Here is a 26,443-nt window from a genome sequence, read left to right as displayed (position 1 = left end):
AAGAGTCTATAAATTTAATAAGGGTAGTCTGTTAAAATTAATTCAGAGAGTCGTCTCTGAAGTTTATAGCCAATTGGAATATAAATGAGAAGCTACCTCTTAAAATAATGTTTTCTAGTTATTTTTAAAGTTTGGTATTTTCTTCTCTCCCTGCCTCATTTTGATAGGAAAATTAAATATGAGACCATCAGAGATATTATTTTAGACCATTATTATACTAGGTATTTTGAAACTCAGGAAAATCAGCAACTGATTTAATTTCTGAATTCAAAACAAGAATTATGGGTTCTCATGATAAGAACTGTGTAAGAATTTGTCACGAAGATATGTAATTTATAAAGGATCACTGCTTCAAAAAGTTTACAATCTAGCATAGATTTTAATCAACAAAGATACTAATACTTTAAAATGCTAGATAAATTGGATATGTACTTTAACATTATATATGAACCCAATTTTTGCATAGCTATAATTTTTTACTGTACTAAATCATTGTTTTTCAAACTGGATTGTTGATATTTTGGTGGTTCATTAAACAGTTTTGGGAGTAAAGAAAATTGAATGGGAGATATTAGAATACAAAATATCAACATATATGTTTATGTCCTGGGTCACAATTTCTTATTATAGCTCTTAGTTTAAAAAATTTGAAAGTCTGTGGTAGAATGAGTCTTCTTTTTAAGCAAAAAGGTTTGCAAAAATTAGTCAAGTCAGGAATTTTAGACACTTCATGGTTATGGTTATAGTACAGGTTAACAGTTGTTGAATATTTACTATGTTTTAAGCACTTTACAGGAATTTTCTTGTTTGAAGTTAAACAAGCAGGTATCTTCCTCTTATAGATAATGAAGCTGAGATTTAGAATCTACCTCAATTCACCCTGGTACCAAGTGGTAGAGCTAGTACTTTAACTTCATAAGCAGAGCTCTTAAACCAGAGTCTCATCTCTCAATTGCTGCCTTACACAATCTGTGTATGCTAAAGGAATATTCATTTTGGAGATATTAACTGGGCTGATTTTGTTTTTCTAAAGGAAGTGGGTTTTGAAACACAGAATTTACATAAGGAACTTAAGATGGATATGTATTTTTCCCTTATGGTCTTTTAAGAAATCTTGATTGAAAATGATTAAAATAGCTATGTATGTGAAATATAGCTGTATAAATTTTATGAACAGATTTAGGAAATATAAGTGTCTGTTTTCTCTTGTTACCAAATTAATAAAATATTCTGTTTTCAGCTAGTACTACTTACATCGATATATAGTAAAAATGATAGCAGGCCATAGGCCATGTCTAAATGATTTACCTATCAGGGCCAAAATCTTCTGCCTTCAAATGTTTTCTGCCAAAATTGATATATTTGAGCATTGAGCATGTTTAAGTAAGAGATAAAATAATAGTTTTATTTTCCTTTAAGATTAACTACCAAAAACATAAAACTTCTTGAAAAATATGATTTAATTTCTATGACCTGTATTAATATTTTTTAATTTCTAATTTTTGTGAGTAACCTGTATTATTTTTCTACCTCTGTATGCTTTTCATTAACTGGCTAGTACAGTTGAATTAATATGTGGAAAAATAAGCACACACTGTCAGTCCTTTGACCATTCTCAACTTCAGTGATCTCAACCGTCAGCCAAGCTCAGCCACCAATTATTATAGTTAAACCCTAGACTGTTGTTATCTGTAACTGCACTTGCCAGATCTCAATTTTAGCATCCTGCATTCTGGCCACCACTTTCTCTGCTCCCATTTTCTCTTGAGCCCACTACATTAGACGTCGAAACCTACCACTCCGTTGGTACTACTACTGTCATAGTCTCTCATGACCTTGCCATTGACAAATCCAGTGGTAATATAGAAATCTTCCATTTTCCTGACCTGCCAGCAAAGTACAACACAGATAAACTACTTTTCTATCTAGAAGCACTTTCTCTTCACTTGGCTTCCTGGGCACAGTTTCTCACTGGCTGCATCTTGTTGGAGTCCTTTGTAAAACCTTCTTCATATTCTTTATCTCAAAATATCAGTGTCTCCATATTCTCCCAGCCCTCCTTTCCTTGGTGATTTCTTTTGTTCTCCTGGCTTTAAATATTTTCCATGTGTTGATATCTTTTAAGTTGATAGGTCCTGCCCTGAAGTCTCCCATAATTCCAGTTTGAACTATCCCATATCTTCATTTATATATCTGACAGGCTTCTCAAGAAGACTATCAGGTATAAAACTAAGCTCCCTTTCCCAAAAAACCTTAGGCTCTGTCATTCTTCCTTATCTCCATAATTCCCACTTCTGCTCTTCCAATTGCTTAGGCCAAAAATCATTTCTGATTCTTTTATTTGTCACCCTTCATGTAATCTAGCAGCATATCTTCTTAGCAATTCCTTCAGAATTTATTCTCAGTCAGACCACTTAACACTGCTTCCATTGCTACCACTTTGGTTAGGATTGTTGCAGTAGCCTAGTTTCCCACCTTTGACCTTGAATTAGTCCATTCTCGCACTGCTATAAAGAACTACTGGAGACTAGGTAATTTATGAAGAAAAGAGGTTTAATTGACTTACAGTTCCATAGGCCGTACAGGAAGCATGGCTAGAAGGCCTCAGGAAACTTAACAGTCATGGTGGAAGGCAAAGGGGAAGCAACCACATCTTACCATGGCATAGCAAGAGAGATAGAGCAAAGGGGGAAGTGCTACACACTTTCAAACAACCAGATCACATGAGAACTCACTCACTGTCATGGGAACAGCAAGGGGGAAATCTGCCCCCATGATCCAGTCATCTCCCACCAGGTGCCTCCTCAAACACTGGGGATTACAATTCGGCATGAGATTTGGGTGGGGACACAGAGCCAAACCTTATCGGACCTTCTGCAGTGTTCTTCACTACCAGCAAAAGTGAACATTTAAAATGTCAGTCATATCATGCCACTTGTCTTCCCAACTCCTCAATAGCTTTCTCTTTTGCTCAGATTAAAATATAAATACTTTGATAGGTCACAGAAGTGTATATAATCCTACAGAAGTACCTTTATAGTCTCATTTCTACCTCACTTATTCTACTTCAGCCACATTGATGTATCAGGCTATTCTAAAACATGCCAAGCACATTTGCACCTCAAGGCTTTTGCGTTACTACCCCTACGCCTGTAATGTTCCCCCATATGTAAATTAGATCACAAAACTCAATGAAGAGGAAATTTCCACATTTGTTTATAACATGTTATGTACACAGATGCCTGTATTAATAGAAAAAACATCCAGAAGAAATATCAGAATGTCAACAGTGGTTATATCTAGGTAGACATTTTATTTATATTTGTCAGTATTTTTGGTATTTTTGCCAAAAGCAAAAATTATTTCTGCCGTCAGGAAACATTTATTCATTTTTATAGAAAGATTAAAACAGCTCCCTTCCTTGGCTTCTTCCTTTATCCTCTTTCTAGGTAATGTTTTGTTTCTTGATCTTGGTGCAATTTACATGGGTGTGTCCACTTTGGAAATTTATCACAAGATACTGATGATTAGTGCATGTTTCTGTATACATGTTCACTTTAATAAAAAGAACAAAAAGAAAAAAATACAACCCTGCCAAAGTAGAAAGCAGTACTGATAAGGCTTGGCTATGTGTTCCCACCCAAATCTCATGTCAAATTGTAATCCCCCATGTGTTGGAGGAGGTGCCTGCTGGGAGGTGTTTAGATCATAGAGGCAGATTTCCCCCTTGCTGTTCTTGTGATAGTGAATGAGTTCTCATGAGATACGGTTGTTTGTGTGTAGCACTTCCCCCTTCGCACTCTCTCCTGCTCCTCCATGATAAGATGTGCTTGCTTCCCCTTCGCCTTCCATCATGATTGTAAGTTTCCTGAGGCCTCCTAGCCATGCTTCTTGTACAGCCCACGGAATTGTAAGTCAATTAAACCTCTTTTCTTCATAAGTTACCCAGTCTCAGGTAGTTCTCTATAGCTGTGTGAGAACAGACTAATACAAGTACTAACAGTATATTTATTTTATGTAATTATTTAAATATTCTGGGTGATTTGCTTTAAGTTTTGAGATAACGCTGTTGATATTTTGAATTAGTGCCTTTTTTTCCCTACTGATTTAATGCCCTTATCAAAACCTCACTGACTACAAGACTATTACAAAACATTAGCTGCTAAGTAGATACTATTATTGGACTAAATTATGTAGGATAGATGTGGGTTTTCATATTTCTTCGGAGAACGTATATTATTAAGTTTAATATTTTATAATTTTTTTCAAAACTAACCAACTATTCTAAAATTTAAAAGTATTCTGTATTCATATATCATAAAATATTTTGATTACTATTTTCTTGAGTTGATTAGGCAAGTTATTGACCAGAACTAGATGAAATTTCAGTAAATTGATTTAGAAATCAGAAAAAGACATGACTTTACCTTGAAAATACTAAATTTTGGTGAATACAGACATGCCTTCAAACAAGACACTTTCTTTTTTATTGTGTCCATATATTCTAGTGAGCTGTTCAGTTTAATATAAACTATTTTTAAAATGCTTATGTGGTACTTAAAAAATTTTGCACATTAAAAGAAATCTGTAACATCTCTTAATCATACTTTAATTTCTAATTCCTACATCTCCTCCGAAAATATTTGAATTATAGTATGTTAAAATTTAAAGTTTATCCTGTGTAGCATAAATTGTATTTTAGTGTTAGGTGATTGAACTCTTACCTTTTGAGATTTTAAATTCCCCAAGTAATTTGTTGGAGTACAAATACCATTTTTTCCATAAAAAGCACACTTGGTCTTAAAAACCCTTTTGTTGGTTTGTGTTTTATAGATTTATTACATATTTAGTCTTGATTTTCTATTAGTATTTTAAAGAATTTTTGTGCTGGTAACATTTAGCTGTATGTGGTATATTTTGAAATACATACTATATTTATATATCTTTCCTCCTTAAATCTAGATACAATTGAAAAGGAAATAAGAAAAATCTTCAATATTCCAGATGAAAAGGAGACCAGATTGTGGAACAAATACATGAGTAACACATTTGAACCACTGAATAAACCAGACAGCACCATTCAGGATGCTGGTTTATACCAAGGACAGGTATTGTTTATTTTAAGCATACTATACATGAAGGTTTTTGGATTCACAAACTTTAATAATTATCCTGGCAATATATAATGGGCTGTACTGTTTCTGGCTTCCTCTTTCTAAACTCATCTCTTGTCTTTCCTTGCTGGTTACTGACTCTGACTTTTGATTCCCTCCTTGAGCTTGGGAATAATCTACTTGTTAAAAAGAAATCATTTTTAATTAGAAAAAAATCCCAGCTAATATTATAAGGTGGGTCAGCAAACTTTCTGTGAAAGACCAAATAGTAAACATATATGGAGCATCTCTTATTTACACAGTTCTTTATTACAAATTACAGTTCTCTGCAGGCCATAAAGTAGCATCTAAAACATTGCCATTGTAGTACACAAAAACAAGCATAGATGATACATGAATAAATGAGTATGGCTATGTTCTAATAAAGCTATTTATATAAATGTGCAGCAGGCTAAGTGAACTCTAGTTTGCCAGCCCTTGTTGAAAGGTGTCAGCTCCCAATTTGGCTTTTTTGTTTGTTTGTTTGAGACGGAGTCTCACTCTGTTGCCCAGGCTGGAGTGCAGTGATGCAATCTCAGCTCACTGCAACCTCTGCTTCCCAAGTTGAAGTGATTCTCCTGCCTCAGCCTCTTGAGTATCTGGGACTGCAGACATGTGCCACCACACCCAGCTAATTTTTGTGTTTATAGTAGAGATGGGGTTTCATCATGTTGGCCAGGATGGGCCAGAATGGTCTCGATCTCTTGACTTCTTGATCCGCCCGCCTCAGCCTCCCAAAGTGCTGGGATTACAGGTGTGCGCCACTGTGCCTGGCCGGTATTTTTTTTAACAAAGTATTGAGAAATGAAGAGGTTTAGTCACTGTCAGCAAGTCCTACTGATTCTATCTTCTAACTGTGTCTTGAAGTAATCTTCTCTGTGCTCCATTCTCAGCCCTTATCTTTCATAGTCTCTTTACAAATTCCTGTATCTCCAGGCTCTTGTATGTCTGTTCAATCTTTCTTCCTTTGTTTTTTTGTTATTAGCAGATAACCATAGGACAGTCTTGTTTTTGCAAGAATACTCATTCTAAAATGTAAACTTCACTGTCTTCCTTTCATAAACTTTTCCTGGTTCCTTAATAATTAAGTCCAGGCACTTTAAGCCAGCATTCAAGTTATGGTTTAACCTCGTACCTACTCTTCCACCACCTCTAGATTATCTTTGTTTTGTGGTTTATACTCAAGCAGTACCAAACTGAGCTGCTTATAGTTCCCTGAACACACTATGCTATTCCATATTCTTGTGCTTTCTGATGTGTTATTCCATCTGCCTGATGATGTAAACGTCTTTGGAGTCCCTGTATTCATCCAGCAAAAAGTCCTTTTAACCATCCATATAATCAAATTAACCATCCCATACCATCATGTAGGCCAGCCGTATCAGATTATTCATCCTTCAGGTTCTAGCTCAAATGTCACATCATCTATTCAGCCTTCCCTATTTCTCTCAATGTCCATTGAGATATAGGATGTTTCTACTTTGGAGAAAAGAATTGCTTCCTTAACTTCCACAAAGATGTATGTATATTTGTTTTGTATCGTTCATTATATGCTTTAGTTATTTGTATTTTAATCTCCCCAGACTATGAGGTCCTTGTTTTGGTTAGACTTTGTACCCTATTTTTATTTTCAGAACCTAACATGCCCGGTGCTCTGATAAATGGAAGATTTTTTTGTTTTGTTTAAAAATTACTGTTAACATCAATAATATGATTCTGAGTTGTGGAAAAATTCAGATAAAGTTAGGGAAATTAATTTTTAGTAAATGCCCACTATATGTCAAGAATTGTACTAGGCTGTCAAAATACAGTGGTTTTCAGATTTATTTTAGTCATTATATTCTTAAGAGAAATCTTACAAAATCCAATATGTATTACAGTTAAAAGAGAAATGAAGCTGATAGAAACTTGAAGTGTGGACCTTGGAAATCCACTGATTAGCCAACACTGCCCTTTTATGTAGCCAGCTCTCTCTTTCTGTCTTCCAGTAGACATAACCTCTCTCCTTGGTTTTCATCCATTAGGCCTTGAGGTAGCTCCAAAAGTACAATTTGAAATCTATAGAATTCTTTATTTAAACCTTTTCAGCAATCCTCTGAAATGAGTGTTACTCTTTTCATCATGTACATTAGAAAACTGAGACTCAGAGAAGTTAAATAATTTGATGTTCTTGTTAGGTGTGTATTTATCAGATGGCAGATGAGAAAATAATTTAATAAGATTAAGTATCCTTAAGGACTTGACCTTTAAAAACAGGAATGTTTCAAAGAATATTCATTAAATTTTTCAGACTTTATAATAATTCTTCAGCCAGAGAAGATAAGTGACATAAACCCTCTCCTGGACCTTTTTTTTTAATACTTAAATTGAGAGTATCCTCACTAGAAAATAAAACAAAGACATATTATTGAAGAGTTTGCCTCCCAAAATGTGAAGCATTTCTTCTCTCCTTTTTGTGTGGGTTTAATTTTAATTTTGAAATCTTTTCAAAAATATTTTTATTTGGAGTTAAAGTTTTAACTATAACAAAATTTTATTCAGAAAATGATGCACTTGAATAAAGGACTGAATTTTAATATTTCTGATGGTCTTCAGCATTAGTATTTCTGGTTTTTAAAACATGGAATTTTAAGTATAAATACTGTTAGGAATTAAGGCATTATGGTTAAATAATTATATTAAATGCATAACTTTGAAATCTTCTATAGCTAAAATCTCTTGTTTTAAAACTGATTTAAGTCCTCAAATGATTGTAAAGTTTATATGTATATTTATACATATAGTTAATATGTAACTGTTACTCTTGTATAAATTGCAGTAAAGCAAAACATTCTGGAGAAGTGAAAAATCACTCTCTAAATTCTACTTTGTAAATCTTCAAAAATTTATAAAACTACATCAGAATGAAAATCAGAAAATTGAGACAGTGATTACTTGTCTCTAGTAGGTAGGGAGAGGAAGGTGATCAGGAAGGGATCAGTATATTAGGTACATGGTACATTTATTTTTTATATGGTACAAATACACTTTTTAATGTGTGAAATAATAGATTTTTTAAAGCTAACTTTAATATTTTAATTAGCATCTCTTTTAACAAGATTTCATGAATTTTTTAAAAATCAACATTTTATTGTTACATATACTCTGAAACATGCTTACATTTTACATAGCTAGGCTCTAAATGCCAATTTATAAATGACCTGGAAACATATAGTTCACAAAAATATATTACTAAGTGCATGTAGAGTAGGTTATGAAATTGCAACTTTAAGAAAAAAATGAAACAGTAAATGAAATGTATTCAAATTTATAATGCCTTGGATTTACTTCACGTCATATTGTCTATTACAGTTTTTCAATGGAAATTGTAGATTTTAACTTTTTATTGGTATTATCGTATATTTCCTTTGCTAATTTAATTATTTTTGCTAAGTTTTTCTTCTTTGCACAGACTAATCCATAGCAAAAACTAGAAAGACTTATTAGACTGGAAGATATAAGGAAAGATTTTAGGGTGTTTTAAAATAAAGTATAGCTCTCCCTAAGCCTATACTTTTTATTTATTAGAGGTGATTTCTGTCTGCCTCATCCATGCTGTAACAGAGAACTTCAGTCTGATTCTCATAAATGGGACTCTATCATTTGTATATTTAAAGATTCGATAATTTCCATTGTGATAATGTAAATACACACTAATTTCAAAACCCCAAATAAATTCTACATAATCTGTAATTTGGAATTATCTGTGTCACCCTTCGTCTGCATTTGCATAAAAATAAGTTACCCAAGATCCTATGTCAGTATGTTTAACAACTGCAAACATTTATTGACCATCTGTTATTTACAGAGTTCTCTGTTCAACCTACAAATACAAATAGAAAATATATTCTCTAAATTCAAGGAATTTATATTCTGTTTACTTGGTTTAAGTTTTCTTATACTTAATGGAACCAATGGTTTCTTTACAGTTTATCTTCTAGGATTCCTTCTCACTATCATTACTGATTTCTTGTTATTTGAGGTCTTTTAGTCTCCCCTGCCTAGCTTTGGAATCAAAATGCAGATTACCTGTTCACCTTGTCTACTGTTTTCCTTTAAATAATCACAGAGTTACTTTAGTTTCTTAGTTTATCCAGCTATCTTCTAAAGTTATTTTAACTTCAGAGTTATGGAAAAACACCCTTTTATTGTGTCATATTTGCAGGTATTAGTGATAGAACAGAAAAATGAAGATGGAACATGGCCAAGGGGTCCTTCTACTCCTAAGTAAGTGCTCCCACTTCTTATGGCTTATTGTATGATTTTGAAGCCCTTGATGCTAGATAATCAAATCCACAATGATAGAAGAACCTAGATGTGTATTGCAGAAATTCATGCCTTGTTTATATTTGAGTATTTTGTTCTTAGTATACAAGCTATCTAAATTTGCTCTTAATTAATATGTTACTATTTTAAAAGCTTCCAATTCAAATATCTTAAGGCATAGTATAAATGTATGGTATAAATGAGAAAGTTGCATTGTCCGATACGGTCAAATCATTAAACATTTGTTTAATTTCTTGAAGCTTTTTTGTGGTTTTTAAAAGTATCTTAAAATATTTCTTTATCAAAATGAATCTGATGTGAAAGTAATATATTTATTCAAATGAAAAGTTTTAGAATAAAAAAGAACAAATAGAGATAGAGGAGTATATGAGGTATTTTTGAGGGTAAATGAAAGAAGAATTAGGAATCTTTTTATCTGTTTTAGAACTAATAGGTCTACACTCCATTATCAAAACACAAGGCCAGTTGTGTTTAAATATACAGACTTCTCAAAGCTCTAAGAAGTAATATGGTACATGTCCCTCCATTACTGTAATGTTTCTGTTTCTGCAAAAGGACACTTTATAATCAAACACATTAATATTTTTTCAGCAAATATTCACACTAAGTGGAATAAATAAGGACTATAAATAGCATTATATCAGTTCAAGTTAGGTTGCCACCAAATGAACTGTGAAAAAATTTTTAAGTTTTCGGAGCTTTGGAATTTCACATGTTCTGATAAGGGATTGTGAACATATATTTTGAAATTCTTAAAATAATGATATTTTTGAAAAACTAATAACAATTTAGTACATTTTAACCAAGCGAATAAAAAAATCTGCTACTTTATTTTATTTAAAACTACAATGCCCTCCGGGTGCAGTGGCACATCCCTGTAATCCCAGCACTTTGGGAGGCCAAGACAGGCAGATCAAGAGGTCAGGAGTTTAAGATCAGCCTGGCCAACATGGTGAAACCCCATTTCTACTAAAAATACAAAAATTAGCCAGGAGTGATGATGCATCCCTGTAATCCCAGCTACTCGGGAGGCTGATGCATGAGAATCACTTGAACTCAGGAGGCAGAGGTTGCAGTGAGCTGAGATCGTGCCGCTGTACTTCCGGCCTGGGCAACAGAATGCGACTTTCTCCAAAAAATAAATAAATATAAATAAATAAAATAAAATAAAATAAAACTACAATGTACCTTTTATAAGTGGTTTTCTATCCTTTTTTATCTTACGTGAAATTTTTTTTTCCCATTTAAAAATATCATGAGAAGGCACCTAAATATGTTAATTACATGGAGGTGATTTTTATTCTTACCCTACTTAGTTGGATGCAGTACAAGGGTAGAACTTAGTATAAAAGTAGAACTTTTAAGAAGATGTTAATATTGAAAGCATGTGGGTTGAATTATGGAGATTTCATAACTGATGAAGGTTTAGATAGGAATATTTTTTGTGAACATTTACTTTTAGTCTTCAAAGCAGAACCACTGTTGTTTCCTAAATGTTTAGATTGCTATGTACTTGCTATATCTTTAAGTTATTTTTGAAATTACAAAATTGTTTGTGGATTAATATAAAAAAAACCCATGAGTTCTAAAGATTGAGAAATCTTTTCTACTTAAAATGACTGATTTGTGCCCAAAAGATGACTAATTTTATATTTTCTTTTATTCCCTAATAGCACGATATCATTTTTACTTATTCCAACAACTGTAGTACTTGGCTTTGTGTGAAAGAAAACAGAATTCCCTATGTAATACCCAACACACCATACTCATGCAATAAATATTGGTGAATGCAGGTGCTGTACTAGAGATGACAAAAGTACAATTAAGAGTCCTATTTTTCACTGGATCTACTAGTTGAATAAGGATGCCATATACTAAAGCATAGAAAAGTTAAATATCCATTCCCTATAAAATCTAAGAAATACTATGCAGTAATATGTCATAAATTGCCAAATAATAATTTACTGTAATACAGAAAAAGATCTGCACCTATGTATGAAAAGATTCTCAGAAAACTAAGAATAAAGGGAAATTCTAACTTGATACATCCTGTGTACCTCAAGTCTATAGCAAAAGTTACATTTCATTGAGAAATTTTGAGCACAATTTAAGTAAGAGTAGAAGATAAGAAAGAAGAAATAAAGTTCACTATTCGTATATGATATAGTCATTTGTATAAAATCCAACACAGCAAACTACTAGAACTGAGAAAATTCAGCAAGGTTGTCTAATATAAGATTAATTTATAAAAAGCAGTTGTTTTTTCTATACCGAGAGATCAGCAATCTTTTTTAAATGTTTTCAGCTTTGTGGGCCATATGGTCTCTGTCATAACTATAACTGCTGATGTAGTATGAAAGCAGCCTTAGACATCATGTCAAGACATGGCAATGCCTGTGTTCCAATAAAGCTTTCTTTGTAAGTAGATGGCAAGCTTGGATTTGGCCTGTGAGCCATAAATTTCTAACCCCTGCCATTTATCATGAGAAACCCACTTAGAAAATAGTCTAACAAAAATTAACTTAATTAAAAACGCATAAAACCTTCATGGGAAAAAAAAATCTAAGTTTATTAGAAAATAAAAGATTGTTATGTGATATATGGCTTAACCTAGTAATGCCTGTTTTCTTTAAAGCACATCAGTGTCTCCTGTTCAAAATTTTTTTTTTTCAAGAAACTTGACAAATTCATTTTAAAGTTAGCATAGACCAATACAGGTCCAGAATTAGCTGAGTCAGTTTTGACAAAAAGAGGAAGGAAGGAACACTAGACCTACAAGGTAATTGAGAGTTACTGTAAAATTATACTAATAAAAACAACATAATGCTAGCAAGAGAAAGGCAAATAGATTGGTATAAACTAGTAATCTCAGAAAGATTCATGTATATTTGACAACTTGGTATATGATGTGGCACAACTAGGTAGTGAGGTTGCTTAAAGAAGATGATTACTTAGATTTAGTAGGAGTACTGGCTATTTGGAAAAAAAAGCTAGATCCCTACTTTCAACTTTATATGCAAAGGCTAACTCTTGAAGGATTAAATACCTAAATAAGAAATATAACACTTATATTTAATGAATTCACTTATATTTAATGAATATTCACTTATATTTAGTGAATAGTAGGCTGGGCATGGTGGCTCATGCCTGTAATCCCAGCACTTTGGGTGGTCAGGAGTTCAAGACCAGCCTGGCCAACATGGTGAAATCCTGCCTCTACTAAAAATACAAAAATTAGCTGGTATGGTGGTGGACACCTGTAGTCCCAGCTACTCGGGAGGCTGAGGCAGGAGAATCACTTGAACCCAGGAGGCAGAGGTTTCAGTGAGCCAAGATCGTGCCACTGCACTCCAGCCTCGGTGACACAGTGAGACTCTATCTGAAAATAAATAAATAAATAAATGTGAATAGTAGAAATTTTGGAGAATAACTACATCATAGAGATCATAGAACATAATGTTCAAATTTAGTAGATCTGATTACATCAGAATTAAAGATTTCTGTTAAAAGAACTATACACAGAGTTAAAAGTCAGATGTCAGCTTTGGAACTTTTAAAACCTAAAGGGAATAATACCTGTAATATGTTAAGAACTCCTGAAAGTTAACAGAAACAAAGAACAATAGCTTTTAAAAAATAGGTAAAAGATACTAACAGACAATTTAAATAAAGGGTAGCCAAGTGCTAACAGGTAGATGAGAAGATAGACAAACTCACTAGTAATCAGAAAAAAATGAAAGTAAATGAGATAAAATTTTTCACCCATCAAAATGACAAATATTTTAAAGTTTTCTGATGCCAAGTGTTGGGTATGGTGTAGATATCTGTGTACTTAACAATGTGAGTGTAGACTAATATTGTCATTCTGTAAACCAGTCAATAATTAAATCAGAAGTGTTTAATCCCTCTGACCCAGCACTCAGAGGAATTTTTAAACAGATCTTTGAGGATATAATCTTTGTAGCTGCATAGTTTGTAGTAGTGGGGATTTGGAGATAGCCTAGCTAAATATCCATCACTGGTAAATAGAGCAAATAAGAAAAATGAAATGGGAGTAACAATGGTGAGATCTTTAAAACTAGATGAAACTTTAAAACATACAGTTGAGAGAAAGAAACAATGAGATTCATAAATATTTAAGAACATAGAAAAAGCACAGTAGAAGGAAATCGGAGTAGAGATAATAGGAGGAAAGAGGAAACAAGTTTGAGGAAGTATCACTTGCTAAATTTATTTATATTATATTTCTATAGATGAAGCAAGGATACAGATTCTTTTTTCTGGATGAAGCCTGGCTTGAAAAAAAAACAAATGGGGCTGGGCACGGTGGCTCATGCCTATAATCCTAGCACTTTGGGAGGCCGAGGCAGGCAGATCATTTGAGGTCAGGATTTCAAAACCAGCCTGATCAACATGGTGAAACCCCGTCTCTACTAAAAATACAAAAATTAGGCATGGTAGCAGGTGCCTGTAACCCCAGCTATTCAGGAGGCTGAGGCAGGAGAATTGCTTGAACCCAGGAGGCAGAGGTTGCAGTGAGCCAAGATCACACCACTACACCCCAGCCTGGGTGATAGAGTGAGACTCCATCTCAAAAAAAAAAAAAAAAAAAAAAAAATAGAATGCCTCTGTGTTCATTGAAAAGCACATTTTAGGCTGAGCAAGGTGGCTCACACCTGTAATCCTAGCATTTTGGGAGGCCAGAATAGGAGGATCACTTGAGCCAAGGAGTTCAAGACGACTCTGTGCAACATAACAAGACCCCGTCTCTACAAAAAAAAAAATACAAAAATTAGCCAGTTATGGTGGCATGCACCTGTAGTCTCAGCTACTCCAGAAGCTGGGGTGGGAAGATTGCATGAGCCCAGGAGTTCAAGGCTGCAAAGAGCTGTGATCACACCACTGCACTCTAGCCTGTGCAAAAGAGTGAGACCCTGTCTCCAAAAAGGAAAAAAAAAAAAAAAAAAAAAAACAGAAAAGCATGTTATAAGCACATGATGTTAGCTTAGGCAAATTTAACTCCAGCACAGAACATGTAATTTTAAGTCCTTAGGAAGGACTTCAAGATATTAAGATACAGAACAGTTTATACTCCTCAAAATTGTCACATTTGCCAGAAGACAACCCCTGGCCTTCAAGATGGCATGAAAATGCTAGTTCTGATATATATCACTAACCTGGAATTTGTCCATAATGTTGCATAGCACATAACCAGTTCCTAGCTAGGGTGTCAAATACCAAAGAAAGATAATTAAAGCTGTAATATGGTGATAGAAAGAAGAATCACTGGTAGAATTTATTAAAACAGTTTCCTGGGCCCCATCCTCAGAATTTCTTATTCATTATATCTGGGTGTGGCTCATTTCTAATAAGCTTGCAGGTCACACCAATACTGTTGGTCTAAGGATGACACTCAGAAATTTTGTAGGTAATGTTTATTGACATTTACTAGGTGAACCACATAGTGGCATCCAGGGTTCCCACCCCAGACCAGCAAAATATAAATCTTTATAGTTAGCCAAGGAATTTGCATTGTAAGTACTTCATATGAACAAGAAAATATAAGAATATTACCACAAGTAGGCACATGTGAAACCACATGTTAGTATTTTGTCTGTTCTATACTGCTGAAAATAGAGGAACCTACTTAGTGCTCTGATGTATTGGCCCCATTTTGATTAGTTTTGAAACTGTGTGTCTTCAGCTGAAGCATAAATTTTTGGGCTCCTTGAGAAGAAATGCTAAATATTCAAAAAATGTTAAGGGTAAAATTTAATTTAAAACATGTAGTCATTTAGTTACAAAAAAAATGTGTATATGCTTTTAATCAGCACCTAAAACAACTCAAAGTCTGTATTAGAGATCTAAGAACCTACCCAAAAAATACTCACTCAAAAGTCTTCTGGTCAGGCACAGTGGCTCACTCCTATAATCCCAGCACTTTGGGAGGCCAAGGTGAACAGATCACTTGAGGCCAGGAGTTTGAGACCAGCCTGGCCAACATGGTGAAACCCCGTCTCCACTAAAAATACAAAAATTAGCCAGGGGTGGTGGCGGCGCCTGTAGTCCCAGCTACTCGGGAGGCTGAGGCCGCAGAATCACTTGAATGCTAAAGGTGAAGGTTGCAGTGAGCTGAGATCATGCCAGTGCACTCCACTTTGGGTAGCAGAGCAAGACTCTGTCTCAAAAAAAAAAAAAAGTTTTCTAACTGAATTTTTCTACTAGATATCAACAAAGAATTTGAAATTTTTATTTTTATGTTCATGCTGCATTTTTAAACACTACTTGTTTTATCAGGACTTGCATTTCTTATCTAGTTTTTAAGTTTGATTTCTTAAACAGCCCCTTAAAAACATGATCTTTTCTAATGATACCTTAGAAAAAGTTTTCCCCCCTAGTTTTAAAAATTCTGTAAAATTTCACTTTTTTTTTTTTAAGGATGTTAGCATTGGGTGGATAATCTAGTTGTTCTATTGCAGACGTGTAGCTAGTAAAATCTTGGATTTCTAAAAAATGATTTTACAGTGGAGTCATTATAGAAACCTGGGGGTTCCTAAAGAGAAAATTTGATTTAAATTTATTCATTTTCATTGATTAGTCAAAAAGTATTGTCAAAAGATATGTGCTTAAGTATTTGGTGAAAAAAAAATAAGAGTCATTAATGATTTTGAAGAGGTGATTTTTCTTGGACTAGAAAACATCCAGAGAAAAATGTACTATCGTCCAGAATAGGACATGAGTGGCAGAAAGAAAAATCAAATGGAAAACCATGCTAATAGCTCTTACTCATACACTGTCCCTCTGCCATTTGTGGTGTTCTGATTAAGGGAATTCCAAATTGATGACTGAAACACTATAAACTTAATTTCATGACACAATAGTATTTTCACAGCACTGTCTTCTTGAGTGCTCTGCTTGGAGAGAGGAAGAACTTTATAAATAAAACCATTGCATACTACTTTTTTGGTTGAGACAGATAGTAAGCACCTAGGTGATTCTGCAATATTCTGTTTTTATTTTTTTTACACTATCTTAAACGTCTTTAGAAATTTTTAGAGAGTATTCAATCCCTGTTTGCATTTATAACTGCGAAGCAGCTAAATGGATTCGGAAATGATGCATAGACTCATTTGGTTAAAAATTATTAAAATACATGTTGGCTGTAGCCATTCTTTATTCCTTGTCATTCAGCCAGTTCATACGTTTCAGTAACACCAATCTTCAATTTGAAATGCAATCTGTGAACCATAAATCTAGAGTGATATTCCAAAATCTATAATTTGTTGTTGTTGTTGTTTTAAGACAGGACCTCACTCTCATTACCCAGGCTGGAGTGCAGTGGAGCAGTCACAGCTCACTGTAGCCTCAAATTCCCAGGCTCAGGTGATCCTCCCACCTCAGCCTCCCAAGTAACTGAGACTACAGGCACACCACCACACCTGGCTAATTTTTGGGTTTTTTTTGTTCTTTTGTTTGTTTGTTTTGTTTTGTTTTTATAAAGATGGGGTTTCACCATGTTGCTCAGGCTGGTCTCCTGGGCTCAAGCAGTCTGCCCACCTCAGCCTCCCAAAGTGCTGGGATTACAAGTGTGAGCCACCATGCCCAGCTGTTATCTTTTTAAAAGACATTTTGAATCCTTAAATTTCCTTTTATGCCTTTTTTTATGTTGTTATTCTCGTTAAGAAACAGATGTAGAATGGTGTTTTCTGAGACTTTAAAGTTGGAGGTAATGAAATAGCCAAACAAAAATGCTTAGGTTACAATTAAAGGGAACTGCAGTATGGAGTACTGAGAACTGCAGGTATGGAGTCATATTCCTATAAATGGGAATATAAGCATATATAAATTATCTAACCAAAAATGTAGAGACAACATACCAAAACCTTAAAGAGCATCCTGAGGTAATGAAGAAGGACAGTTGGCATCAAATAGAATAATCATGAAGGCTCAGGAAAACTTGTGCTGATTAAAACAAAAAATCCCTTATTTTTTAGGGATACATACGTACTGTTGTGTTTTCAGGTGAAATTATGGGTGTCTAGAATTTGCTTCAAACTACTCCAGCAAAAGAGGGGGTCGGAGGGAAGCTGAAGGGGTTATAGAAAAAATAAGAATGGTAGAATGTTAATTTTTGAATACCATCCTTTTGTAGTGGCCATACTAATCTTCTCTGTATCGTTCCAATTTTGGTATATGTGCGGCTGAAGCGAGCACTAGAATGTTATTTTTAAAGCTAAGTTTCTGATATTAGGTACATGAGGGTTAGTGTATGTTTCAAAATTTCTGTAATAAAGTTTAAAAATGGGTTGCAAGTTTGGTGCTTAGATTCATAATGGCTGAAAAAATTATTGTAATTTCATTTATTTAAAATGGAACATTTTATGTTATCAAATATATGTAAAAGTAAGCAGTCAAAATAAGGAAAAATAGAGCTATGAAAAACAATTTATATATAATATAAATCTACTTAAACTCTCTTTTGTGTATCTTTAAGTACCTAACACCCTACCTAGCATATAGGAAGCATACAGTAAATGCTGTTGAACTGAACTAATCTGTATCTTACAACAGTAAAAGTGTTTAATTTTTTAGGAGATTTAGAATTTTCTTTTTCTTTCAGAACTTGTCTTAGAATGTTGATTAGAAATGGAGAGTGTAATGTTGGTCTTGTTTTTGTTACTAAGATAATTTTTGTTTTATGATGTTAGGTTGTATGAAGTTACGTTGTTTTACAATGTTGGGTTTGAAAATATAAAAATCTTTAAATAACTGTTTTGCTGTCTCAACGTTCAGACTTAACTTCTCTGTATTTTGGTTGCTTAATATGGTGGTAGATTTCCATGAGTGTTAAATGTTTAGTTGACTTACTAAAAGCAAGTTATGTTTTTGTATTGAAGTAAGAGGCTCAACTTAGCCTTGAATTGCATGTTTTTAGTTGAAACATATTGGGCATAGGGAAATTCAGATACTACAAACTTCCATTTGTCAGGAGTAAGGCTGAATTTTCTGTCTTCATGAAACCACTTCAGCTAAATGGAAGTCTTACCTTTTTCTGTCTGAAGGCACAATATGTTATACCTAGCCCAAACTGGCCAAAATTAGTTTAATTCTAGGTAAGTGGTTTGATGTCTAGTTAATGTATGATATTCTTAGCACTTTTTTTTCTCCTTTTTCTAGAGAGCCACTAGAGCAGAGTTGCTAGTGAACAGTTTAATTTCCACATACGTCACAGAAAGAGAGCTAAAGGGCTCTGGTTATCATCCACAGACTGACCAGTCAACCCCTAAATAACCTGATATTAACTCCACAAATGTTAGCTAGATTGGACCATGTGTAATCTGAGTCAGAAGTCGGAATCAGAAGAGATAAATGATGCGTTATCACTCAACAGTAATGTCTGCAACAGTATTGTAAAATTGTTATACTTTACCTGTCGACCACATCCATCCTTACCTCTCTCATCACCTTACTATTTAAGGACAGTCCCTCTACTCTACCTATAGTATTTATCTCAATGCTTCCTTGCTTTTTCTTTTATTATCTCCTCTCTCCTACATGTATAAATGCCTAGCATAGTGCCACACATATGGTAAACACCAGTTTATTATTTTTATTTCTTTTCTAATGTCATCTTCCCCCTCAGCCTATGAATATAAACACATCTTCATCTTTAAAACCAAAAACCATATACTTCCTCCATATACCATCCTTAAGATTTTTTTTCTTTGACAGCCACCTACATTTAAAAGGCTATACTTAATGTTGCTTGCCACCCATTCAGGATTTAACAAAGTTCTTATTTGTCTTTCTTTTAACCTAGTTTATTTGACCTATCTTTAGTATTTCTTTTTGATAACCATCTTCTAAAGAAATTCTCTGAATTTGAATGCATGATACGACCTTTTATTCCAAGGACTTTGCCTCTCTGACCAGTCCTTTGTCTGTCTAGCTCGGTTCCTCTTTAGGGTTGCCACATTTAGTTTTGCAAATTGTGCACAGCTCTAGGGGGCATCATTCATATCATATGTAGTCTGTGTGATAGGCCCTCCTTGGCACGGTGCAGTGCAGCTTCACTAACTGCAGCAGCTCTGCTCAGACCTTAAATGCATTGACATTCACTAAATTTCTGTCAGAAGACCTCTTTTATCATACCATAGTAGGTGTTCAAAATTAGGTGATTCTATGCTAATCCTCTCCCCCAGCTCCAACTGACACAAAATATGCCATTCTGTATTTCTAGACTAGACCACTTTTCTGAATTCCAGATTTTTCATAAATTTCATGTAGGACTCACCACCTCAGATTAAACCAAATCTTTTTACCCCTCCTTCTCCCATCCCCTCAACCTAAACTGTCTTCATTTCCTGTATTGCCTATTTCAAGTACCATCCAAGAGCCATCCTGAGTTCCTCCTCCAGCCTTTCTTCTCTTGTCTAGTTAGTCAGCAAGTCTTGCAGATTCTGCCTCCTCACCTGAAGTTTTCAAACATTTTGATTTGGTACCCCTTTACATTCTTGAAAATTATTGAAGATCCAAAGAACTTCTGTTATATGGGTTATAGCTATTAATATTTGTCATATTTGAAATTGAAATAAGATTTTAAGGTATTTTAAAATAACAGTACAAAACCATTGTATTTTGACATGAATAACACTTTTATGAAAATAACTATATTCCAAAACAATAAAATTACCAAAAAGTTGCATTGTTTTTTATTTTTGCAATTTCTTTACTATCTAACTGAATAGAGGACAGCTAAATTCTTGTATATTCTTCTGCATTTAATTTATAGTAATACAATGTTTGGGTTGAAGTACATGAAGCAAATTCAGCCTCACACAGATACATAGTTGAAAAGGAGTATTTTCAGATCATTAATACTACATCAAAACTTGACCAGTGGTGGTTTAAGTCTTAAAGTTTAATGATAGAATCTGAAACCATATCAATGAACCTTTTATAGTATTAAAATCTTTCAAATGTAAATTTCATGCATTTTGGTCATTTGGGAAATATTCACGGAGTTATGCAGATCTTCCAAATGTTGACACATTTTATTCTACAATTTTTTTCAAATCACATTTTTTAAAACATCACCTATCTTATGAGAAAAGCCTAAGTATTGGGAAGCTGTCAACTTTGTGGTGTCAGAGTCAAGTTTTCCAAGATTCTAATTCTTTATCAAAAGCCCAAATTTTATCGTTGGCTGCAAATACATTGTTTTCCTTAAAGACACAGCCTTCCTTCATTCGTTTTTCAGAAAACCTCTGCTTGATAGCTGTATTAGTCCATTTTCATGCTGCTGATAAAGACATATAGGAGACTGGGCAATTTATAAAAGAAAGAGGTTTATTGGATTTACAGGTCCACATGGCTAGCGAGGCCTCACAATCATGGTGGAAGGCAAGGAGGAGCAAGTTACGTCTCAGAGCTTGTGCAGAGAAACTCCCGTTTTGTTTTGGGGTTTTTTTGTCTTTTTTTAATTTTATTTTATTTTAAGTTCTGGGATACACGTGCAGAATGTGCAGGTTTGTTACATAGCTATGCATGTGCCGTGGTAGTTTGCTGCACCTATCAACCCATCATCTAGGTTTTAAGCCCCACATGCATTAGGTATTTGTCCTAATGCTCTCCCTCCCCTTGCCCCCACCCCGCAACAGGCCCTGGTGTGTGTTGTTCCCCCTCCCTGTGTCCATGTGTTCTCATTGTTCAACTCCCACTTATGAGTGAGAACATGTGGTGTTTGATTTTGTGTTCCTGTGTTAGTTTGCTGAGAATGATGGTTTCCAGCTTCACCCATGTCCCTGCAAAGGACATGAACTCATTCTTTTTTATGGCTGCATAGTATTCCATGGTGTATATGTGCCACATTTTCTTTATCCAGTCTATCAGGATGGAGATTTGGGTTGGTTCCAATTCTTTGCTATTGTAAATAGTGCTGCAATAAACATACATGTGCATGTGTCTTTATAGTAGAATGGTTTATAATCCTTTGGGTATATACCTAGTAATGGGATTGCTGGGGCAAATGGTATTTCTGGTTCTAGATCCTTGAGGAATCGCCACACTGTCTTCCACAATGGTTGAACTAATTTACGGTCCCACCAGTAGTGTAAAAGCATTCCTATTTCTCCACATCTTCTCCAGCATCTTTTGTTTCCTGACTTTTTAATAATCACTATTCTGACTGGTGTGAGATGGTATCTCATTGTGGTGTGATTTGCATTTGTCTAATGACCAGTGATGAAGAGCTTTTTTTCATATGTTTTTGGCTGCATAAATGTCTTCTTTTGTGAATTGTCTGTTCATATCCTTTGCCCACTTTTTGATGGGATTTTTCTTTCTCATGTAAATTTGTTTATGTTCCTTGTAGATTCTGGATAATAGCCCTTTGTCAGATGGATAGATTGCAGAAATTTTCTCCCATTCTGTAGGTTGCCTGTTCACTCTCATGATAGTTTGTTTTCCTGTGTAGAAGCTCTTTAGTTTGATTAGATCCCATTTGTCAATTTTGGCTTTTGTTGTGATTGCTTTTGGTGTTTTAGTCATGAAATCATTGCCCATGACTGTGTCCTGAATGGTATTGCCTAGGTTTTCTTCTAGGTTTTTATGGTTTTGGGTTTTACATTTAAGTCTTTAATCTACCTTAATTTTTTATAAGGTATAAGGAAGGGGTCCAGTTTCTGTTTTCTGCATATGGCTAGCCAGTTTTCCCAGCACTGTTTATTAAATAGGGAATCATTTCCCTATTGCTTGTATTTGTCAGGTTTGTGAAAGATCACATGGTTGTAGATGTGTGGAGTTATTTCTGGGGTCTCTGTTCTGTTGCATTGGTCTATATATCTTTTTTGGTACCAGTACCATGCTGTTTTGGTTACTATAGCCTTGTAGTATAGTTTGAAGTCAGGTAGTGTGATGCCTCCAGCTTTGTTATTTTTGCTTAGGACTGTCTTGGCTATACAGGTTCATTTTTTGTTTCACATGAAATTTAAAGTAGTTTTTTCTAATTCTGTGAAGAATGTCAATGGTAGCCTGATGGGGATAGCATTGAATCTATAAATTACTTTGGGCAATGTGGCCATTTTCACAGTAGTTCTCCTTGAAGAGGTCCTTCACGTCCATTGTAGGTTGTATTCATAGGTATTTTATTCCCTTTGTAGCAGTTATGAATGGGAGTTCACTCATGATTTGGCTCTCTGCTTGTCTATTTTCGGTGTATAGGAATGCTTGTGATTTTTGCACGTTGATTTTTGTATCCTGAGATTTTGCTGAAGTTGCTTATCAGGTTAAGGAGATTTTGGACTGAGACAATGGGCTTTTCTAAATATACAATCATGTCATCTGCAAACAGAGACCATTTGACTTCCTCTCTTCCTATTTAAATACTCTTTATTTCTTTCTCTTGCCTAGTTGCCCTGGCCAGAACTTCCAATACTTTGTTGAATAGGAGTGGTGAGAGAGGGCATCCTTGTCTTGTGCTGGTTTTCAGAGGGAGTACTTCCAGCTTTTGCCCATTCAATATGATATTGGCTATGGGTCTGTCATAAATAGCTCTTATTATTTTGAGATATGTTTCATCAATAGTTTATTGAGAGTTTTTAACATGAAGGGATGTTGAATTTTATTGAAGGCCTTTTCTGCATCTATTGAGTTACTTATGTGGTTTTTGTCATTGGTTCTGTTTATGTGATGGATTACTTTTATTGATTTGCGTATGTTGAACCAGCTTTGCATCCCAGGGATGAAGCTCACTTGATCATGGTGGATAAGCTTTTTGATGTGCTGCTGGATTCGGTTGACCAATATTTTATTAAGGATTTTTGCATCAATGTGCATCAGGGATATTGGCCTGAAATTTTCTTTTTTTGTTGTGTCTCTGCCAGCTTTTGGTATCAGGATGATGCTGGCCCCATAAAAGTTGAGTTAGAGAGGAGTCCCTCTTTTTCAATTGTTTGAAATATTTTCAGAAGGAATGGTACCAGCTCCTCTTTGTACCTCTGGTAGAATTTGGCTGTGAATCAGTCTGGTCCTGGGCCTTTTGTGGTTGGTAGGCTATTGATTACTGCCTCAATTTCAGAACTTGTTATTGGTCTATTCAGGGATTCGACTTCTTCCTGGTTTAGTCTGGGGAGGGTGTATGTGTCCAGGAATTTATCTGTTTCTTCTAGATTTTCTAGTTTATTTGCATAGAGGTGTTTATAGTACTCTCTGATGGTAGTTTTTATTTCTGTGGGATCAGTGGTGATATCCCCTTTATCATTTTTATTGTGTCTATTTGATTCTTCTCTCTTTATTCTTCATTAGTCTAGCTAGCAGTCTATCTATTTTGTTATTTTTTTCCAAAAAACCAGCTCCTGGATTCGTTTATTTTTATTTTTTGAAGGGTTCTTCCTGTCTCTATCTCCTTTAGTTCTGCTCTGATCTTAGTTGTTTCTTGTCTTCGTCTAGCTTTTGAATTTGTTTGCTCTTCCTTCTTTAGTTCTTTTAATTGTGATATTAGGGTTTCAATTTCATATCTTTCCAGCTTTCTGATATGGGCATTTAGTGCTATAAATTTCCCTCTACACACTGCTTTAGCAGAATCTCTGGTACATTGTCTCTTTGTTCTCATTGGTTTCAAAGAACTTCTTTATTTCTGCCTTCATTTTGTTACTTACTCAGGAGTCATTCAGGAGCAGGTTCTTCAATTTCCATGTAGTTGTGCCATTTTGGGTGAGTTTCTTATCCTGAGTTCTTACTTGATTGCACTGTGGTCTGAGAGACTGTTAGGATTTCTGTTCTTTTGCATTTGCTGAGGAGTGTTTTACTTCCATTTATGTGATCGATTTTAGAATAAGTGCCATGCGGCGCTGAGAAGAATGTATATTCTGTTGATTAGTGGTGAAGAGTTTGTAGATGTCTATGAGGTCCACTTGATCCAGAGCTGAGTTCAAGTCCTGAATATCCTTGTTAATTTTCTGTCTCATTGATCTGTCTAGTATTGACAGTAGGGTGTTAAAGAGTCCCACTATTATTGCATGGGAGTCTGAGTCTCTTTCAAGGTCTCTAAGAACTTGTTTTATGAATCTGGGTGCTCCTATATTGGGTCCACATATATTTAGGATAGTTAGCTCTTCTTGTAGCATTGATCCCTTTACCGTTATGTAATGCCCTTCTTTGTCTTTTTTGATCTTTGTTGGTTTTATGTCTGTTTTATCAGAGACTAGTATTTCAACCCCTGCTTTTTTTTTTTCTTTCCATTTGCTTGGTAAATACTCCTCCAACCCTTTTTTTTGAGCCTATGTATGTCTTTGCATGTGAGATGGGTGTCCTGAATAAAGCACACCAATGGGTCTTGACTCTTCATCCAATTTGCCAGTCTATGTCTTTTAATTGGGGCATTTAGCCCATTTATATTTAAGGCTAAATATTGTTATGTGTGAATTTGATCCAGTCATCATGATGCTAGCTGGTTTTTTTGCACATTAGTTGATGCAGTTTCTTCATAGTGTCATTGGTCATTATATTTTGGTGTGTTTTTGCAGTGGCTAGTACCAGTTTTTCCTTTCCATATTTAGTGCTTCCTTCAGGAGTTCTTGTAAGGGCTGCCTGGTGGTGACAAAATCCCTCTGCATTTGCTTGTCTGGAAAGGATTTTATTTCTCCTTTGCTTCTGAAGCTTTGTTTGCCTGTATATGAAACTCTGGGTTGAAAAATCCTTTCTTTAAGAATGTTGAATATTGGCCCCCACTCTCTTCTGGCTTATAGGGTTTCTGCAGAGAGATCTGCTGTTAGTCTGATGGGCTTCCCTTTGTAGGTGACCTGACCTTTCTCTCTGGCTGCCCTTAACATTGTTTCCTTCATTTCAGCCTTGGAGAATCTGACGATTATGTGTCTTGGGGTTGATCTTCTCATGGAGTATCTTAGTGGTGGTCTGTGTATTTCCTGAATGGGAATGTTGGCCTGTCTTACTAGGTTGGGGAGGTTCTCCTGAACTAGGTTGAGGAAGTTCTCCTGAGAGTTCACATCTCTCTGAAGTGTGTTTTCCAACTTGGTTCCATTCTCCCCGTCACTTTCAGTTACACTAATCAATTGTAGGTTTGGTCTTTTCACATAGTCCCATATTTCTTGGAGGCTTTGTTCATTCCTTTTCATTCTTTTTTCTCTAATCTTGTCTTCACACCTTATTTCAGCAAGGTGATCTTCAATCTGTGGTATCCTTTCTTCCGCTTGATCGATTGAGCTATTGATACTTTCGTATGCTTCTCTGATTTCTCGTGCTATGTTTTTCAGTTCCATCAGGCCATTTATGTTCCTTGCTAAACTGGTTATTGTAGTTAGCAGTTCTTGTAACCTTTTATCAAGGTTCTTAGCTTCCTTGCATTGGGTTAGAACATGCTGCTTTAGCTCAGAGGAGTTTGTTATTACCCACCTTCTGAAATCTTTTGTTAATTCATCAGTCTCAGTCTCCATCCAGTTTTGTGCCCTTGCTGGAGAGGAGTTGCGATCATTTGGAGAAGAAGCATTCTGGCTTTTGGAATTTTCAGCGTTTTTGTGCTGGTTTGTCCTCATCTTCATGGATTTGTCTACCTTTGGTCTTTGAGGCTGATGACCTTTGGATGGGGTTTTTATTGGGGGGTCTTTTTGTTGATGTTGTTGCTTTCTGCTTGTTTGTTTTTCTTCTAACAGTCGGGCCCCTCTTCTGCAGGTCTGCTGCAGTTTGCTGGAGGTCTACTCCAGACCCTGTTCGCCTGGTTATCACCAGTGGAGGCTGCAGAACAGCAAAGATTGCTGCCTACTCCTTCCTCTGGAAGCTTCGTCCCAGAGGGGCACTGGCCTGATGCCAGCCGGAGCTCTCCCGTATGAGGTGTCTGTCGACCCCTGTTGGGAGGTCTCTCCCAGGCAGGAGACACGGGATCAGGGACCCACTTGAGGAGGCAGCCTGTCCCTTAGCAGAGCTGGTACGCTGTGCTGGGAGAATCCCCC

General features: G+C 35.2%; 1 protein-coding gene and 1 non-coding gene across 12 annotated transcripts in view; one reads left to right on the top strand and one right to left on the bottom strand.

Moving 5' to 3' along the window:
- The window catches only part of USP15 (ubiquitin specific peptidase 15), a 144,523-nt gene that overhangs the window by 56,305 nt on the left and 61,775 nt on the right, over positions 1–26,443 (top strand). For 5 of the 11 annotated variants that reach the window (XM_001166420.8, XM_509182.9, XM_063785510.1 and 2 more), the window contains 2 exons: positions 4,963–5,108; positions 9,358–9,419. In XM_001166420.8, coding sequence (XP_001166420.1) covers positions 4,963–5,108; positions 9,358–9,419 — 208 coding nt within the window. Of the gene's footprint in view, positions 1–4,962; positions 5,109–9,357; positions 9,420–18,656; positions 20,182–26,443 lie in introns of those variants that run through there. The other 6 variants (XR_010148007.1, XR_010148006.1, XM_003952136.6 and 3 more) reach the window with 2 other exon arrangements.
- On the bottom strand, positions 17,587–17,693 carry LOC112205078 (U6 spliceosomal RNA). Its single transcript, XR_002938942.2, has one exon. It is a non-coding gene; the product is annotated as a U6 spliceosomal RNA (small nuclear RNA).

This window comes from Pan troglodytes, chromosome 10, assembly GCF_028858775.2.
Source record: "Pan troglodytes isolate AG18354 chromosome 10, NHGRI_mPanTro3-v2.0_pri, whole genome shotgun sequence".
NCBI lineage: Eukaryota > Metazoa > Chordata > Mammalia > Primates > Hominidae > Pan > Pan troglodytes.
This window is presented reverse-complemented; position numbering and strand designations above follow the sequence as displayed.